Source organism: Micromys minutus (genome assembly GCF_963924665.1).
Source record: "Micromys minutus genome assembly, chromosome: 17".
NCBI lineage: Eukaryota > Metazoa > Chordata > Mammalia > Rodentia > Muridae > Micromys > Micromys minutus.
The window spans coordinates 51,366,082-51,386,155 of NC_137952.1; the positions used below are offsets into that span (position 1 = coordinate 51,366,082).

At 43.2% G+C, this 20,074-nt stretch overlaps 1 protein-coding gene across 2 annotated transcripts in view; it reads right to left on the reverse strand.

Moving 5' to 3' along the window:
- RALGAPA2 (Ral GTPase activating protein catalytic subunit alpha 2) overlaps positions 1-20,074 on the reverse strand; it is a gene marked incomplete at both ends in the record, with an annotated part of 234,696 nt that overhangs the window by 183,312 nt on the left and 31,310 nt on the right. For both annotated transcript variants that reach the window (XM_080931325.1, XM_080931324.1), the window contains one exon: positions 18,473-18,525. In XM_080931325.1, coding sequence (XP_080787451.1) covers positions 18,473-18,525 — 53 coding nt within the window. The remainder of the gene's footprint in view (positions 1-18,472; positions 18,526-20,074) is intronic.

A 20,074-nucleotide genomic window follows, 5' to 3' on the forward strand; every position in this document is an offset into this window, starting at 1 on the left:
CGGGGCTGCACTGCTCACCTTCGATGCAGCCTTGGCGCTAAGCACACAGCACACACACTTTGCATGCAGTGCTAGCAAATGCTACCTCAAACCCCACAGCTCAGATCTGAAACTACTATATGTTTATAAATTACACTGTTTTCAACAACTGCACAACGTTTTCTGCTCATATAGAATTGTAATGGTTTGATTATGGGCTAGAAAGATTTCCTACAGATTCCTCAGAACATAAGTGTTACATACACCTTTGGTCTGGTGGACTTAATTCCATTGTGTTGCGATGATGTACTTAATCCTAAAACTGTTGGTTGAGTTGGTGATGCAAAAATCATTAGATGAATTCTGGCACCAGATTAGGACAGAATTCAGAAATTTAGAAATTTTTAAAATGACTTTTTTTTCCTTTTTCCTTTTTGCTGCCACTTTATCCTATGCATTTGTGCAGGGGCGTTCTTAGCACTGACAATCACAATCACAATAACAATCAACTCTGAAAAGCCCTGAAGACATTCTAAATCTTATTCCAAATGCTCGGCAAAGATCTAATTCTTAAGGTAAGAATAAATAAGCACACCTTTCTCATTAGTATGCAAATTTGATTTTGCCTTTAATAAATGGTAAAGTTATATGTATACCAAAGTGTTACTTTAATCTTCTTTGAGATTTATCAACAATAAATGTTTGTTTTGGATACATATTTCACACCTGTTTTCCCTGGGGTGGATAAAAATTTCTCTGACAAAAGGGGGTCATAAGTAGAAAAGTTTAGTAAGTTCTACACTATAGGATGACAATAAAAACCCACATGAGCCTTGTCCCACAGAAAGGATATAATTCTTAATTCCCTCTTCCCACCCTACTGCTGTGGCTGTGGAATACAACACACGGGAGCCCACAGAAATCGGCACAGTCGGCTGGAGAGCAGCGCCAGGGTCTGAACTAGAAAGGACGGTTCCACGCCTAGGCTGCTGCCAGACCACATCAGGGTCCAGGTCTTTGGTAACAAATGAACAAATCTTTGCTAGACAAAATCTATGGAAAGTAGGCTGCAATGGAGTCCCAGGAAAGAGCTGAGAGAAGGAATGGGAAAGAAACAGAATGAGCAGGGGAGCCACTATCCACTGAGGGAACTCTGGAGGAGGGGGAAATGGGCAGGACAAAGGCTGAGGCTCTGACAGCCAGAAGCTGTCACCGAGTCCTCTCCTACAGTGGGTGGCAGACTGAGGAGGAATCTGAGCAACACATCTTTGTTGTGCCACGGTAATCTTTAAATTATTAATTAGCTTATTCTCATCAGACTGAAAGGCTGAAACCCTAAGAGAAGTGTACCCCACTTCAGAGGCCCAGATGCTCCCGAGTTTGTTTCCAATTCAGTTAGAAGTGGCTTCACAGAGACGGACCTCCATTTGAAATCCTCCTGTGTTTTGCTGCCAGCTTCCTGAGCAAATGGCAAATGGCACAGCTCTTCTGGATTCTCCTTCCAGAGAGGCTCCTAGCTGCTAGGTAGGCTCACTCTTGATAAGATACCGCTATTCAAGAAGGTATTAAAGGTTCAAGGTGAGCCAGGCAGTGGTGACTTATTCCTTTAGTCCTGTCACAGGGGAGGCAGAGGCAGGTGGATCCCTATGAGTTTGAGGTTAGCCTGGTCTACAGAGCATGTTCCAGAACAGCCAGAGATGTACAGAAAATCCCTGTCTTTAAAAACAAACAAACAAAAATATCCAGGGTAGATTTTGTTTTGATCTGACATACCCACTGGTTTTCAGATTTTTAACTTTTAATAGAAACCAAACTACCACTGAATCATACTTTTCAGTTTCCAAAATACATACTACTATTCCTCAGCTGTTTTTTAATTAGTATATGGCAATGAAAAACACCTTTTAATGTAAGAAACCAGAAAATGCGTCAAGCAAGCATGCATAAAGGTGTCTGTGTTGTCCACGTCTGCCACAGAATCATCTCCAGGTCACACCAGGGCAGGGCAGGGCAGGGCAGGGCAGTCCCCACTACTTCTCAAGATTTAAATGAACTCCAAGGTTTGATATTGAACATTGTGTCTAATGCATGAGGTAATACTTCCAAAACGTCCTGTGAGATGAATTAATAGATATTCATTTGCCACCAAGCCTGACAACCTGAGTTCAATCCCCAGGACCTATATGATGGAGAGAGAGTATTAACTTCCACAAGCTGTCCCCTTCACATGCACTGCATGGTATATGAGCATGCGAGCGTGACACACACATACATACACACACATACACACACACATACACACATACACACACATATACACACATACGCACACACACATACACACACATACACACATACACACACATATGCACACACACATACATACACACATACACATACACACACATATATGTACACACACACATACACACACACCACCATGTTTTATAAAGAATACTCCCCAAATGACAGAATCTAATACAATTCAGAGACTGAAACAATAACCATACTGATGCATCTTTCTGCACACTAATATTGTGAGGGGTGTTTTTTATGGATTAAATCCTATGAAGGTCAATAAATATAAAGCCAAACACAACTACCTAGTCTAAATGCTAAGCCTGTACCTCAGCAGTCCCAAATGAAGCCTGCCTTGGTGAGGCAAATGCAACCTGGCATTTCTGTGCTGCAGCTGATACTCTAAGCTACACTGTGAATGCCACAGAAGCTACTGGCATCTTGTTTATAGTTTCACTGAGAATAAAATTTTAAAAAAATTCAAGAAAGCCACACAGTGTGAATACATATTACTTCTCTGGAAAACACAAGACTCTGTTTAATGCTCAGTGCTCAGCTGAATCTATATGGTAATCCATTACAGCACACTCAAAATCGAAATTAGGTATTACTACCGATCAGCACACCAGGGAATCTGTCATTCTCTTAACTGATTATCCATAGCTACTTTTTCTTCAGAACCTACTGCATGACCAGGAATAATATGAAACACAAGCTGGAGTTTATTCAAGATGCTACTGTGAGCTTTAAAACCACCAGTTTTCATTTAATTTAGATGGAAAACTTTTCCCCCAATTATTACCAGATGATTGCAGCAGCCCAGGTTGATTCACACTTGATTCCAAGGCTACAGGAGAAGCAGGGCAGAGAAGAACTAAGAAGATACTAGTGCATTCCAGCTAATCTACCTGAGACAATCGCCTGAGACTAGAGAGTAGGGAGTTACCCTCCTCCAAGCCAGCTGTAGGACATGATGTTGTGCTTACAGAAGATGCTGCCCTGGGAGAAAACAGATTTCATTTAAAAGAACGGACATCTAGCTCCTTGACCTTGGAAGGAACAACTGTGCAGAAACCTTAGCTTGAGAACTGGAAGTCCCTTCAGGAAGCATTTTGTGGATATCTTGACTACACAACTAGTCTGGCTTCAGAAGGACCCAGTCAAAGAGCCTAATCATGCTTCCACATCAACTGCAGGAGGTAACCTTTTCACTACTATCTGGTGGATTTTTACCAGTTACTAAAAATAACTCAACTCTGATATAGACAGAATATTTTCACTTGTGGTCAATACCTGTTTAGAAGCTTTAAATTCAAGTGAGACAGAGCTAAAATGAACAAACAGATCATCTTAAAATTAAAATGAATACACTTTAGCTCAAACAAATGCTAGCTTACTTATACTAGAAATCCCTGCTACTACACAATGCTACTTAAATCTCTTGGCATGCTGTTATAGAGTAAGTAAAACACAGCTCTGTATTGTCATATCACTGTTGGTCACTGTAAATACAAAATTCAAATTCACTTCCTAGAATGAGACCACTTCAAAAAGAACTACCAGCATCTTCCCAGGCAGACATGCATAAGCTCCTCTGCCATTCCAGCCGAATTCCCTGGGAGAAAGGCTTAGACTTGAGTATCCTAAATATCAGGACCAGTGCCTAGCACACAGGGTTCTCTAAGGACCAGTGCCTAGCACACAGGGTTCTCTAAGGACCAGTGCCTAGCACACAGGGTTTTCTAAGGACCAGTGCCTAGCACACAGGGTTCTCTAAGGACCAGTGCCTAGCACACAGGGTTTTCTAAGGACCAGTGCCTAGCACACAGGGTTTTCTAAGGACCAGTGCCTAGCACACAGGGTTTTCTAAGGACCAGTGCCTAGCACACAGGGTTTTCTAAGGACCAGTGCCTAGCACACAGGGTTCTCTAAGGACCAGTGCCTAGCACACAGGGTTCTCTAAGGACCAGTGCCTAGCACACAGGGTTTTCTAAGGACCAGTGCCTAGCACACAGGGTTTTCTGATAAGCAATGGTACAAATCGGTTAATGAAAAATCCTGAAAAGAAATCAAGGGAATTCTATTTTTAGTACACACACACAAAAAAGAAAACATTACTCTAGAACAGAAGTGTGATGGCTGGCCATGTGGTACACACCTTTAATCCCAGCACTCCGGGAGCAAAGGCAGGCAGATCTCTGTGAGTCTGAGGTCAGCCTGGTCTACAGAGCTTCAGGACAGCCAAGGCTACATAGAGAAACTTTGTCTCAAAAAAACTGGGAAGAGGTGGGAAAGGAGGGGGCCGGGGGGCAAGGAAAGAAAGGGAAAGGAAAGAAGAAACCAACCAGCCAACCATGGAAGGGAAGCACTGGGGAGCATCTAATAAAAAGAACTGAAAATGTAAATATCTCCAAACATTTTACATCTCAATACATGATTAGACTGTTGTTTAAAAGATAATGTTTTTCTTAGCCCATGAGATATCAGACTTAAAATCTGTCTATACAAATTAACTTAGATTTAGTTTACAATACAAAAATGACATCTAAAATAAATATGGAACATAATTTTTTTTAAAAAGGCATATCAGACATTCTACATTTTAGAAATCAACCAAGATGTTGGAAACCTGATTACCAGTGAAAACCCAAAAAGGCAAAGACATCCTAATGACAAAGGTTATTGTTGACTTAAGTTTACCCAAAACACAAAAAGTTGTGTGGGGGAGGGGGTGTGACTTTATTCCAGGCAAGTGCCATGCAGCCGCAATGACGGTTCCACAAAAGAGAGATTCCCAAAGAAAAATGAAAATGCCTCCTCAAAAACAAACAAAATACATAAAAAGGAAAACTTAGTTTCAGCGTTTCTGATTGTGTTCTTAAAGACTCAAGCGTATACTGAAGAGATGAGGAAAACTTGGGGAACTAATGAAGCCGAGGCATTATTAGATAACCTTCTGAAATCACACACTAGTAACTACTGAGGATGGAAAGCACGTTAGCACTGAACTGGAGTACTACCGTTACCCCACGTGCCAGGAACTACATAATAGAACACACACGAAAGGCACCTGGACGAAACACACTTCAAGTTGTAAATTCAGTAGAAATCTAAAAGCACTAGGCAAAAACCAGATAGAAAAAGTAGTATATTCATTAAACCGCAACAAAGCTGACCTTGGTCTTTTCATCAGCTGTGGTGAAGTGATCATGAATCATGGAGTGGGCATCAGGACCCTGAGAGAAAATGAGGACAACAGGGACCCAAACAAGAGCAAGGACTTAGACAGCAATGCAGTTCCTTGTAATTACATCTACCTTAGACATACACGTTAAAGGGGGAAGAACAATGATCTGAAAGCTATGTAGTCACCTATGACTGCTTTTATGTATCTGAAGTTCAAGGAAAAGTGCTCCTGAGCTAGAAGTACATCAGCCACATGTCTTCCCTTCTTCAACAAAGGGCGTAATTCACCTTCTAGCAACAAGGATTAACCAAAGTAATTCCCTAACAAGGATAGAGACATAAAGATCTTGTAGCAGTGAGCTCTACTTATGTAACTGTATTTATTTAATGTTCTTAAAAATAGATTCATCAAATCGTTTAATATAATAGAAATAGCAACTGAAAATATTATAATAAAATAATGTAGATATAAATTGTTCAAAATGCTGAGAAATGCAAAAGACATAGATGCACATGTACTCACAAGAAAATAATGAATTTAATAAATGTATCGTTCAGAGGGTATAGGTCTAAATTACCTCCTTTTAACTAACTAATTAATTAATATTCTTGCTAAGTACCCATTCTGTGCCAGGCCATAGGAGATACCAGAGATAGAAAAAGACATTTCTGCTTTGACAGCATAATCTAAGGGGAAAGGCAGAAATATCTTTGAACAGAATCCTTAAGAAAACAAAGGGGTGAGCCTACAAGAGAAGGGCATTTCAGGAAGACGAAACAATGTCCACCCCACCCACAGAAAGCTTTTCTGCTAGCCTAAGGACTTCCAAGAGGTTGCCAAGAATAAGACAGGTGACAGGGATGAGGAGGCAGAGATCAGATGAAGAGAGTGCTGACAGTGGGAATCAGAGAGAGCACTGGAGAGGTTGAGGGAGAGAAAGCGGAAGACTACTGCTAGAGACTAGTTAGTAACATGCTCCTCTGTAGCACAGATATGCTGTCTGAGATACACAGAACCAAGATAAGACAGGAAGACACTCCCATTATGTATTAACACATAAACTTTAAAACCTTTCATCGTGTATCAACAGTGTGACATTTGAACCCTTGGAAGCAGAAACACATGTCATAAGTTTATTTCTCTCTTGCACATCATATCCAGGTTATCCCTCTACAACACTTGCACTAGACGTTTCATAGCCTGAGAGGTGAGCTCTGCCCTGAAGAAGAGGAGTCCTCTTTGTGCACATGAAACTCACATAAAAGGCGTCAGAGACACCCTTCGGTTAGTGTCCATTTCATGCAGCTTCTGCTTTTTGGCTAAAAACTGCCTTCTCCATCTTGTACTAGCATAGCTAATTGTCTCTCCCCTCATTCCACCCTTTTACTTTAAAACATTCACTTTGCAAGAACCTGCATAGGGGAAAGAAACAGAAATAACAAAGCCTGCATGCAATGCTCTAACTTGGTTCCTGCCGCCTGAGAAACTTAAGATTTAAATGCTTCTCTCGATGATTCTAGAGAGCACTACAAACCTTCAGGCTATCATGGGACTAGCCACACTGTCAAGTTCATCAGTAAGAGCCGGGAAGGCTCCAAGCCACTCTTTTCTTCCTACCCAGTGTCACATGCACATCAAACACTAGGTGTCACTCTCTAACAGCTACTGTGCTATACAGCCACACAAAACCCGCCAGAGAAAATACAGAACCGGCAAGCATCTGTACAGCTCTCTTCTATGCGAGTACTTTAAAAAAAGAAACCAATTCATACAAACTAGGTCTCAACATTAGTGTGAGAACACTGTAAAAGAAGATGTGCTCTATTCAAACATAACACTGTGTGCCCGGTTGTTATTGTGACTGTCATTTAGTCTTGAGGTGCTTTATTCTATTATCTTACAAGGATTCATGTGTGCATTTCCTAACTCTCCTCAACATGATCTTCTTTGAAGGTGTCAGTAACCACAGGTCAGCTGCTACCACGATGGGGTGGGTAAGGCACCTTCCTACGGCAGATAATCAATCACGAGAATGTAATTTCAGACTTCCACAAGCGTCTCCAGGTTCCCTTCCTCCAAGGGAAGTAATTCAGTATACTCTGTTGGACCAATCCCAAACTACTCACCTCTAGATCCCAGTTCATAAGAGAGGCTGCAGTCCTGCAGTGTGGCAGTTACTTTATCTACTGAAAATAGATACCTTCGCCTCAGACACTAGTCCTCTAATTCAAACAGTTAACACGCCACAATACAATAGGCAAATTACGTCTGAAATAAGATAAACATTTCTATGTTTTTCTACCTTCCAGTTTGTTGAGTTCACAAACAAAAGCAGACATCAGAATAACCATGCTGTAAAAGAGAGAGACAGACAGACTGAGACAGAGAGATACCCAAGTCCTGTCTTTTAACATGCCCCCAGTACATAGTAAATACATGCACCAAGGAGATATCAGCAGTAAAATCAACATTCAAGCTAGGGTAGTACCCCAATCCAGAGCAGTGTCTGGGGAATGAAAGCCAGCCTTTGGTTTCTTTCACCTCACTTGCAGAGGTCCTAGCACAGTGCTGGGACAAGTCATGTGACTGCTTTCAGGAAAGTAGTTGCAAGTCTCTTGCCCTTACTTTGAGAAAACATGAGAGGCTATACTCACTCTCTCTACAAATTCGTCTAAGCAATGAGGAGGAAACCACCGTGGAAATCTGCTAAAGTGAGATGTAAAACCCACTGCAGCCCCAGGCTCACCAGTGGTCATACAGTAACTCCTGAACACAGCTGTGGGCAAGGCAATTGTACACCCTGGATCTGATCCAGCATCCCCAGAGTCCAGGGAGGGAAGATGACCACTCATGTCACCCTTAGTATTGAAGAAAAAGCAGACACCCATAGCTGTGGTTCTTCATGCCCTTCATGTGTGTGCCCTTCACCTGTGTGCCCTTCACCTGCGTGCCCCTCACCTGTGTGCCCCTCACCTGTGTGCCCTTCACCTGTGTGCCCTTCACCTGTGTGCCCCTCACCTGTGTGCCCCTCACGTGTGTGCCCCTCACGTGTGTGCCCATCACGTGTGTGCCCCTCACCTGTGTGCCCTTCACATATGTGCCCCTCACCTGTGTGCCCTTCACCTGTGTGCCCTTCACATGTGTGCCCTTCACAGGTGTGCCCTTCACCTATGTGCCCTTCACCTGTGTGCCCTTCACATATGTGCCCCTCACCTGTGTGCCCTTCACATGTGTGCCCTTCACATATGTGCCCCTCACCTGTGTGCCCTTCACATGTGTGCCCTTCACAGGTGTGCCCCTCACCTGTGTGCCCCTCACCTGTGTGCCCTTCACATGTGTGCCCTTCACCTGTGTGCCCCTCACCTGTGTGTCCCTCACCTGTGTGCCCCTCACATGTGTGCCCCTCACCTGTGTGCCCTCACATGTGTGCCCTTCACCTGTGTGCCCCTCACCTGTGTGCCCTTCACAGGTGTGCCCTTCACCTATGTGCCCCTCACCTGTGTGCCCCTCACCTGTGTGCCCTTCACATGTGTGCCCCTCACCTGTGTGCCCTTCACATGTGTGCCCCTCACCTGTGTGCCCTTTATGTATGTGACCTTCACGTGTGTGCCCCTCAAGAAGCCCAGGTGTACCTGTACCCACTGTGTAGCTCACCTGCTGCAATTTACCTCTCACTTCAGTGCCTGCCAAACCACCAAAGTTAGGACAGAGAAGAGACATAGTGCCCTATCCTGGAGCAACAGCGTTCATGTTCTTTAACTTAGAGGTAGGGTGAAGGATGAAAGGGTCTGTGGGTGTGGTGGAGACACAGGACCAAGAATTTGATTCACGGTTATATTAATGCCATTTTCATCCTAAAGCAAGCATGAAAACATAAGCATGGAATCTGCATGACTTTTCAACTTTATGTTTCCAGAAAGCTGCTCCAAAGCCAGGTTTCCTGCTCCATGGAAATCAAGTCCCCAGGCCACAGCCACGGCACCTGGGGACTAACAAGAAGCCTCGGAAATCCACCCTAGTTCTAAAACCCTAATTCTGGGAAGTCCCCAATCCCTTAAGGACAAACCTACAGTAAAGTGAAAATCTAATCCTGTGTTTAACAAAGAGGAATGACCCTTCTAGTGTAGTAGCCCAGAAACTCCAGTTTCCCCACTATACACGGTACACATACACAAATAAAACAGGGATTTTAAAAGGTTAGCCAGAGTCCAGTCATTTTAATTTTTGTTTAGACCCTTCAAACAAAGCTGCAGTTGCTGTTTTGGGGTTAACAAACCTGTAAGAGACTTTGAGGCTTGCCCAGTCCGACCATTCCCTGACTTCTAGGCCTGGGAACCAAAGCAAAGAAGAGACATACTTCTGCCAAAAGCATCAGCTTAATGCTGTCCAAGCTGATCTAGACCAAGACACAGCTGAACCTTGCACCTTTCGTCTAGAAAGTTCTAGGTGGGGGGAAATGCTATTATTAAGTACCAAATAACTACAATGAGAGAGGTTGAGACTTTAATCTAACAATAAATATGAGCAAGTACAAATCACTGTGGGAAACACAAAGAACTGTAAGTAATGGCTGCTAGGCTGAGGAAGTTTATGGCCTCATTAAGAGGCTAAGGCATAGCCACAGTAAGGAATAACAAACAAATGGCCACACACTATGGTTTATTACACAAGTTCACTAGAAGAATGAGCGTTCCCCACCCCTCGTCCCAGCAACACTTACCAGAAGAATTCAATAAGTTTGAACAATACAAGAAAGAGTGATGGTAAGAGAAGGGTTAAGGCCCCTGAAAGAAAGGCACATCACTAACAGGCAGAAGAAAACAGCAAAGAGTGCATGGCAGCGTGGCCTGGAGCTGAGGGAGCCCTTCCCCACAGGACTCCCCAGGGGACTCTGAAGGGCACACCAGCTGGGCCTCATTTTACAGACTAGAAAGAGCACATTCGGGTGTCTAGAAGGATAATGACAAGATAAATATAGTCTAATCTGGGAAATAATCTTGATAAAATTTAGAATAAGGATTCTGAAAGTCACATGTTCTATTTATCCATAATTTCAGATTGTGATGTGTGTGAATTTGGCGGGGAGGGCAAGTGTGAAGTCCAATGCCGGCACACATGCAGGCTCCGTAAACGAAACCTCCTCTCTGTGTGTTTTAATCAGGTATGGGCAAGTGAAGACATTTCTTGCTATCAAATTTTAAAAGTTTTCTTCTTTCCTAACAATGTACTTCTTGTAAATAACCTGATTCTCTTGGAAAGGGAGCATCCAAGGTAGCAGACTGCTCTTCTGTTAGGGATAGTTTCTTATTTTCTGTATTCTTAGTGCTCTGACATCTATGGCCTCCCTGAAGGGGAGAACTGGCCCTCTGTGGGTTAGCTAACTCCTGTAGAAAGGGCCTAAGACCAACCAATCCCAAATTCTTTCTTGTGCTCTCACATTCTTGAGCCTCCTCCTGAATCACTCAGATATGACCATCCAGCCTAGAGTCAGTTCAAATGGCTCAACTCCACAACCCTAAACTCAGCTTAGTATACTGTTTTGCCTTGACCATTCTTATAAGCGTAATAAAGGCTCCTGCCCTCAGTTTTCTCTGTGCCTGCTGATTCCACCTCTGGGTGACCCAGTAAGACCCTGTGTGACAATGCCCCTGGCTTCAAGGCAAGAGCAAGTATAATTAAGACTTCTCCTTCATTACAGTCATTTTCGTTTCAGGGTGCCTGCCTGATCATACCTGATTAAAACAAATCCTAGGTACCACTAAAATAACCTCCTGCAGGCTGCATCTAGATGGTTCTCAAGAGAAAACAATATGAACTTGAGGCCCCAGTCATCAGGTTCCTCAGCAGGCTAAACATCCCCTTATTCCCTTGTACAAGTAACTACCACAGCGTTAAGAACACAGGTATAAATTCTGTGGTACCGCCTGATAAATGTGCAACCTGAGAAAGGTCACCTAACTCCACAGACCTCCCGGCCCGTCTTCTACAACAGCTGAGAAATGAAGGTGGAGAGATGGCTCAGCAGCTAAGAATACATACTGCTCTTGCAGAAGACCTGAGTTCTGTTCTTAGTCCCCACATCTAGTCAAAATTCCAGAAGATCTGATGGGTTCTTCTGGCCTCCATGGGTACTACAGTCACATGCATGAGCCCCCACAGACTCAGACACACATATGCATTCCCATAATTAAAAATAAAAATCTCTAAAAACTGAGAGGTACAGGGAATGTAGCTCAGAGGTCAAAGCCAAACATATGACCACCACCAACACAAAAAGCAAACATAGAAAGACATAATCTATTTCAAAAGGAAAAGATTAAGCAGAAATGGCCCTTGTAAAGCAGATACTGGTCAGTGTAAGATGGCATTTAATTCATGTTCTGCGATCCTACATCTCTATTAAAAATATCTAGCAACAACAGACAAATGTTTTTAAAAGAATAAAAATCTAGTCATAACCACAATAACAATTTGAAAACAGAAGGATGATGAGCATTTCCATGAACCAAGAGGAACAGAAATCCAAAGTGATGCTACAAAGAGAGGTAGCCAGGTCATCTTCCAAAGGTTCATGTCTCCCACCAGAGGTAAAGAAGGATTTCATCGCTGTACAACCCTCCACAACCCGGAACGTACAACCCGAGCTGTCAACCTCACTCGCCCATCACTGACTCACTGAGCACTGTACTGTCTGGCGGTCTGCTACACTGTAAAACTGTTCCCACGTCCAAAGCTGCTTGCCAAGGTAAGATGCAGCTCCTCCACGGTCTTCCTCCATGCCTCTGTGACTCTCCTATTATCCACTTTCTTCCAATCCAATCTTATTTATAGGATATCCTTGTGCGGGGTCATCTCTGTAATTTAACATCTTAATAACTCTACCTCTTCTAAAGAAAGCCTTTCTCAATTATTTACACATTGATGAGTATTCACCTCAGCATCCTCATAAACCACTTCTAATGTAGGAAGCAGCAATGAAGTCGCTTAGTGCCCAGCATGAACCATACAAATTACAACCGAACTTGTAAAGCTAGAGCTGAGCACAGCACATAAACAAAAGAAATGCAAGTTCATCATTCACTCATATTTACTACACAAAGTGAAAGTTTTATGAGGCTTTGAATAATATATATTTGTTCTTCTATATAGGCAACTAACTCTGTAAATAGCAATGCATCACTAATGGCTCCCTCCCTTGGACGGGAAGGAAGGAGGCATCAGACTTCCTTTGTGGGAGGGTGAGGGCTCAGGCCTCTAAAGGCTTCCTTCCCTCTTTGGGACAATGAGTTCCAAGAGAAACAACAACAAATATGACTCTTAAAGCACTGCATGGTTTTGAGGACTCAGAGAAAGTTAATAGAAGAGACAGGAGCAAAGCTGGAAAGGCAATGGGGGTGGAAGAAGGATCTGTGATCCTCAAGCAAGGAAGAATGCTGGAGCCAAAGAGCTAATTGTCACGCCAGCACTAGATGGACAGTCACCTGGTCCCTCCAGCCCAAGCCCTACCCTCAGGAAGTTGTGGGTATTCATCCTGAGACCCCATCAGTAATCCTCAAAGGAAGACAACGGAGTTTTAAATGAAACCACTCCCAAAGTCCTGTCAAAAGCTGAAACAAACCCATCTAAACAAACACAAAGACTTAAAATTTTAATCTGTATGACTCATATTGATCTCATGACATATACAAGAAAAGAAGCCACTATGCTGGAAAATATCTAAACTACTAAAGACTTCACATAATAGAATCAACAGAAATAGAAAACAAAACGCCCAGCATGAAGGAAGAGACAGAGTCCCACTTTGAACCAAGATGCCGTCTGCAATTGACAGCTGCACCAAGGAAAGGCGATCTTCAGTCAGCCTCGTTCCAGGACAGGTCTAACACTCACAAGTAGCCGACCTATACAAAAACAGACTCCATGATTGCTGGGATTCTGTTTCCTTGGGGTGGAGGTGGGGGTGCCTTTATTTATTTATTTATTTTTAAGAAAAAGAAAGAACACGTGGTTAGTTAGATAGGGAGAGGGGTAGATCTGAAAAGAGTGAGGGCAAGAGAAAGAGTGGAATCAAAATGTATTATATAAAAACTTCTAAGAAAACTTTAAATATGTAAAAATCAAGCCATCATCTAAAACCATAGAAAATGTAGTCCTTGAGCTGAAGCAGTGTGAGTCCCTGCAAAGCCTGGGCCTGGACGACACAGGGGTCATCGGGTGACCAACACAGACAAAAAAGGAAACTTGAAAATTTAAAATCCATCTGCTATTTTTTTAAAAAATAATCTGACCAAACTAGAAATGGAAACAAATTTATGTAATCTTACAGAGTGGCCACTAAAAATTATAGAATATATTATTCTTACTGGTGAAAAATGAATATGAGCAAAACTCTTTTGGGATAAAAATATAATGGTTACTTTCATCATTTTTGTTTGCAAATGTAATATAGGACTGTGCCAGTGCAGTTAAGTAAAAAACCAGGCCACTGCAAAGGTTGGCCAACATCCACAATCAACAAAAACAAAAATCCCCTACAGACCAAATGTGGGACCTGAATGAGTCATACCTACCAACCGAATCCAGCAGTGCGAATGGGTAAATCTGAGCTAAATTTTACATTGTAGAATTAGAAATAATGCTGAGGGCACCACACAGGTCACTGTGTGTCATGAGGACACTTCTGTTACACTCAAAACCAAACTCCACAACAGATTCTCAAGAGCACATGTGGCTGTGTTTGTGTGTGTGTGTGTGTGCATATGTGTGTGTGTTTGTGCATATGTGTGTGTTTGTGTGTGTGTGTTTGTGCATATGTGTGTGTTTGTGTGTGTATGTTTGTGCATATGTGTGTGTTTGTGTGTGTGTGCATATGTTTGTGTGTGTGTGTGTTTCTGCATATGTTTGTGTGTGTATGTGTGTGTGTTTCTGCATATGTTTGTGTGTGTATGTGTGTGTGTTTGTGCATATGTGTGTGTGTTTGTGCATGTGTGTGTTTGTGCATATGTGTGTGTGTGCATATGTGTGTGTGTTTGTGCATATGTTTGTGTGTGTGTGTGTGTGTGTGTGTGTGTGTGTGTTGAGTATACCTCGGGTGTCAGTTTTCTTCTTCTACCTGGATTAGGGTCTCTCCTGTTCACTGCTGTGTATGCAAGGTTAGCTGACCTGAGAGCTCCTGGCAACTGTCCCACCTCACCGTCCACTCTCCGAGTAGGGGTACGCTGGCATTTTAGACACTTGCTTTACAGTATCTGGCTTTTCATGTGGGTTCTGGGAATCCCAACTCAGATTGTCAGACTTGTGTGGCAAGTGCTCTACCCACTGAACCATCACCCCCAGCCAGAGGGTCTCTCTACGTAGCTTTACCTATCTTGGAGCTCACTATGTAGACCAGGCTGGCCTTGAATGCAGAGATCCACCTGCCTCTGTCTCCCTAGTACTAATATTAAAGGCATGTTTCATTGCAACGAGCTCAGCTAATACTCCTTTTAAAAGGAGAAATGAGGTGCCTGGGATTAAATGTCTCCAGAGGTAAGGAAGAGGTTATCAAGGAGGAATACCTCCTTTTAGTAGAGGCTGCTAGTCTTCAAAATGGGGCAGGAAGCTGTCAGGATTACAGGGTTTTTATCAGGCTTTATAATGTTAAATTGTTAGATTCTTTGGTAAATTTTTATGTTGGTACAGAAATAAATAAAATTAGTGAAATATTTAATAGTTGACAGATTTAAGCAATAAACTAATTAATTACTGCTCCTGATAAAAATAACTTCTTTGCACAGGCTTGAATCACTAGAGGGTAACCATAGGAAATGAGCATGACAAAATAATGCCATGATAGGGTGAGGTAGAGATGCCCTCCCTGGCCCCTTGTCCTTGCTACCTGTGGGGGGGGGCTGTCCCCAGGGTCATGGCATAGGGAGAGCTGGTCCCCTCACCAGCTGCAGAATTGGGGAAAGCAAGCCCTGCAGCTCACCAAGGAAATGAAGTAGAACTGGCCCTGGCTGCAGAGACTGCAGGGGAACCTGCCAGGAGGGCAGAAGAACTAGAGAGCTGGCTCTGTTCCTTGTCAGCTGTGGCGATGAACAAGCTCGTCAGAGCAGGGCCGAGGAGCTCACCCTGATGGTGTGGGTGCTGGAGAGCTGGCCAGGTGACCAGCTCAGATACCTCCCAGATCCGGAGCTCTGAGCTGGCCGGTGCCATCTACCATGTCATAACATGTCCTATGCCATAATGCACTCCATTCAAACAGCCCCTCTCCATTCGTCCACAGTGTCCTTTCCCAGCCTTCCCTCCAGCCAGGTCTGCACATTGGGCCTTTCCTTACAGTCACACACTTTTTTCCCTTTAGGTGGGGGAGACACTCTAATTAGAAAAGTCCTTTCCATACAAGCACACATGGTAGTGCCTGCATGTGATCCCAGTGCTGACAAAGCGAAGTCAGGAGGACTCTGGAGCTTTCTGTCCAAACAGCACAGATAGAGTTCAGGTTTCTCATCCTTGTGAGAAACCCTGGCTCAAAACAAAGAAACAAAAACCCAGAATGCTTACTGAAGACCATCCAAGGCTGATTTCTGGCCTTCAAAGAATGTATACACATATGCACACACATAGTACATCTTCTTATAGCAAACTACGCAATTGCCACTTCAAGCTATATATAAATGTCACTTTTATTTCCTCAGATGAAGGGAGATGAGAGCTGTACCCAAGCTGTTTGAACACACAGCTGGGGCTGAGCCCAGAGCATCTCCTTTTCTATTCTAACTATCTCTATGTCTATGGCTGGAAGCTTTCAGTCTATGTACAATCTAACTTTCCAAGCTGACTGACTGAATCTGGTTTGGCTTCTGACTGAACTGTTCTTCTTGTCCTCATACTAACTCTGGTGATATATTCTAGTCTTCTGGCTCTTTCTTATTCGCTGGCTCCTTCTGTCTTCACCTGTGTCTAGTTTGTTCTCTGTACAACCAGTCTCTGTCAAACCATTCCAGTGAAACCTCCATACATCTCTATCTCTCTCTCTCTCTCTCTCTCTCTCTCTCTATATATATATATATATATATAGTAGCCTCCCACCTCTCTTTCCTGACTGTCCTCATGTGAGTTGGGCGTATCCCATCTCTGACTCATTCTGTCAAATCCTTCTCTGATTTGTCACTTTGCCCCTTAATGAGATGTCACTTTCAAGCATGACTGCTTTCTTCTACAAACTAACTTTTCCTTTATTGTTAGGGACTAAAGTTGTGTGCTTAGGGCATGTCTGTATTCCAGGCAAAATATACTGTACTCCAGAGTGTGGCTGTATTCTGGCAGGATCATACAAACCTCGATGGTCTTTGGATGTGGTCCCCTGCCAGAGCCCGTGCTGCTGGACTAAAATTCCTCTACACTATGAATGACTTAACATTCAGAATTCATAATCCAGGCACAGCTAGGTGGTTCAGTCTATAAAGGTACTTGAGTTTACTTCCCAGAAGCTACTTGGTGAAAGGATAGGACAAACTCCCAAAAGTTGTCCTCTGATCTACACAAATGCACTATGAAAAATGCACATGTGCACACACACCAAATTAATAAGTGTTTCTCTTGATTTACAAGTTATTAATTTATAAGCCAGGCACATTTAATACACCTTTAATCTTAGCAATTAGGATCTCTGTGAGTTTGAAGCCATCCTAGTCTACATAGAGTTCCAGGACAGCCAGAGCTATGTAAAGAAACCCTGACTCAAAAAAAAAAAGGAGAAAGAAAAGAACCTGTAACTCAGCTCTGGGTCCAGTTCTATTTCCATGGTTAGCACCTGCCTGTACATTTAAGCAAGAGCTTTGCTCTTAACACACCAAAATCACTGCCAAAGCCAATCTCTTCTGGTTCAAGACCAGCCTGTTGCACATCAACTTCTAGGACAGCTAGGGCTACATGAAGAGACCCTCAAACAAAAAACCCAACCAAAAGGCTGCCAAGAAGCTGGCAAAATGGTGCAGCAGGTAAAGGCTCCTGCTATCAAGCCTGACAACCTGAGCTCAGCCACACGTGAAAAGAGACCGTACTGACCGTACTGACCGTACTGACCGTACTGACCGTACTGAGCGTACTGAGCGTACTGAGCGTACTGACCGTACTGACCGTACTGACCGTGCTGACCGTGCTGACCGTGCTGACCGTGCTGACCGTGCTGACCGTACTGACCGTACTGACCGTACTGACCGTACCGACACAGACCTTACCCTTACATGCTTGCTGTGGAGAAGGCTTGCGGCACACCTCGCATGTACACAAATAAAATCCAACTTAATTTTAAAAAACACAGCCAAAACTCATTCCAAGTTTAAAGAATAGATGTAGATATACAGATGTAGATATGCAAAAATTATAACTCCACCACTAGTCAAAAATAACTTATGGAGGGGCTGGAGAGTCTCCATGGTTAAGAGTTGCACTGGCCGCTCTTCCAGAGAAGTTAGGTATAACCCAGCACACGCATGACGGCTAACAACCATCTATAATTACAGTCCTAGGGCCCTTAGCCTCCAAGGGTACTGTACATACTTAGTGCACAGACACACATGCATGAAACATGCCCCCATCCGTATGCATAAAAATAATTTTTAAAATATTACATATATATGTGGGAAAACATATGAGACTCACACGTCAGTAAGACAAGTTGCCTGAAGTTTTGGGGATAGAGAACATTTATGCAAGATTCACATAAAGGTTCATATGGAAAGGAAAACAGCAAAAGCTATTACTGTTTAAAATCTGTCTACTCTTCCAACTAGTGCCTTTACATTTAAGTATTCATACAAGGGAAACATACACATTTTTTGAAAAGAAAAATCATATAACATTCGTAACAGTACTGTGGTCAAACCTGGGTAGAAGGCAGAAGGACAGAGTCAGCCACGCACAGCATTTCTATTTGTCTTCAGGTAAACTCAAGGACCATCATTATAGCTTTTAAAATCCAAAGCTATAATAATAACAATAATAATAATCGCTAAAACTTACTTCAAAAAGAAAGAGGATGGAGTCCAGCTCCTCCCTTTGCGACTTATTATTCCCTGGAAATGAAGAAAAGGAAATTCGTCAGCATGCTAGCACTTAAGCTTTAGAACACCACACGTAATGCTGCAAAGCATCTTAAATGCTGCCCACACGCATGGGGAACTCCTGGGAGGGGGAGGGGCGCTGCCAGGCCGGCACAGACACTGAAGCGGCACATCAAGTGGCACAACCTCGTATGGAACTTCCGTTTTTTCTCATTTTTCCCTTTTACTTATTCACTTTACATCCCACTCACTGCCCGCTCCAGGTCACCTCTTCCCACAGGCCTTCCCCCCACCACTCCTCTAACTGTTTCTTAACTAAGTACCGAGTGGCACAAATTACAGTAAAATGAACGGGAGAATGATATTAACAAAGAACACAGACTAGAGAGAAGAGTCTGTCTGTCCACTGTTCAGATTCACATTGTTTTTTTCTATTTTTGAGACAGGGTCTCATTGTAGCCCTGGCTGGCCGCCAACCTGATATATATATATATAGGTGAGGACGACCTTAAAGCTTTGATTCTCCTGCCTCTACCTCCCAAGTACTAAGATTATTAAAGGTATACCACCACAGTTGGTTTTATAAGGTGCCAGAATTAAACCTAGTATTTTCTGCATGCTACACAAGCACTCTATCAAATGAGTTACATCCACAGCCCCACAGTGCCCCTTTATATTAATTAATAAAAATAAAAAACTGCGCCACCTACCTTCAGTAGTAATTACCATTATTGTCTATGCTATGCCTCAGACACTGCGTTTAGCTGCATCTAACTTAACGAATCATCAGTGAGCAGTTTTGGCTTTCAGACCTCTCTGTTGTCAAAGGCTGTATGTGAATGAGGGGCTATGAGTGTATCAGTTCCTGGCTCCTGACTACATGCTTACACCTCTAGGAAGTGGCCATCATTCATTCACCTACAAAAACTGTTTTCGGGAACTCTGTTGGAAATCCCTGCCCTGGAGATTACATTTGGACAAGAAGAGGCAAAGAATAAATCAGCTAGAAAGTTTGTGAGCAAAATCAAGTGAGGGGTGTTAAAATCCACCCTGCGTTTGATTAGGGAAGGTCAAAGTGACAACCAGACAACGTTCACAAAGCCAAAGTCACTCTACAGCGAGCCACACCAAAGTACGAGGGAGTCACCCTCGGGGAGGGAGAGTGGACCAGTCTAAGCTCCTGTGGCTGAGCATGTTTGACAGGGTCAGCAAAGATGGGGACATTGGAACAGATAAGTTTACAGAGTAGGTGTGGCAAAGAAGGCAGATTAGAGGCTGCAGTGACTTTGAGGATGAAAAGCCATTGCAGAGCTAGAGCCAGCAATCATAAGTCATGGCTCAGTTACTCTTTGAAAAGAAAGCAAAGAAGTGAGGAGACCCTCTCTGCAGCAAGTGCCAGTCTAATGCTAAACACTTTTTTTTCCTCTTGGGGTACACTTCTCTCTCTCTCTCTCTCTCTCTCTCTCTCTCTCTCTCTCTCTCTCTCTCTCTCTCTCTCCCTCCCTCCCTCCCTCCCTCCCTCCCTCCCTCTCTCTCTCTCTCTCTCTCTCTCTCTCTCTTT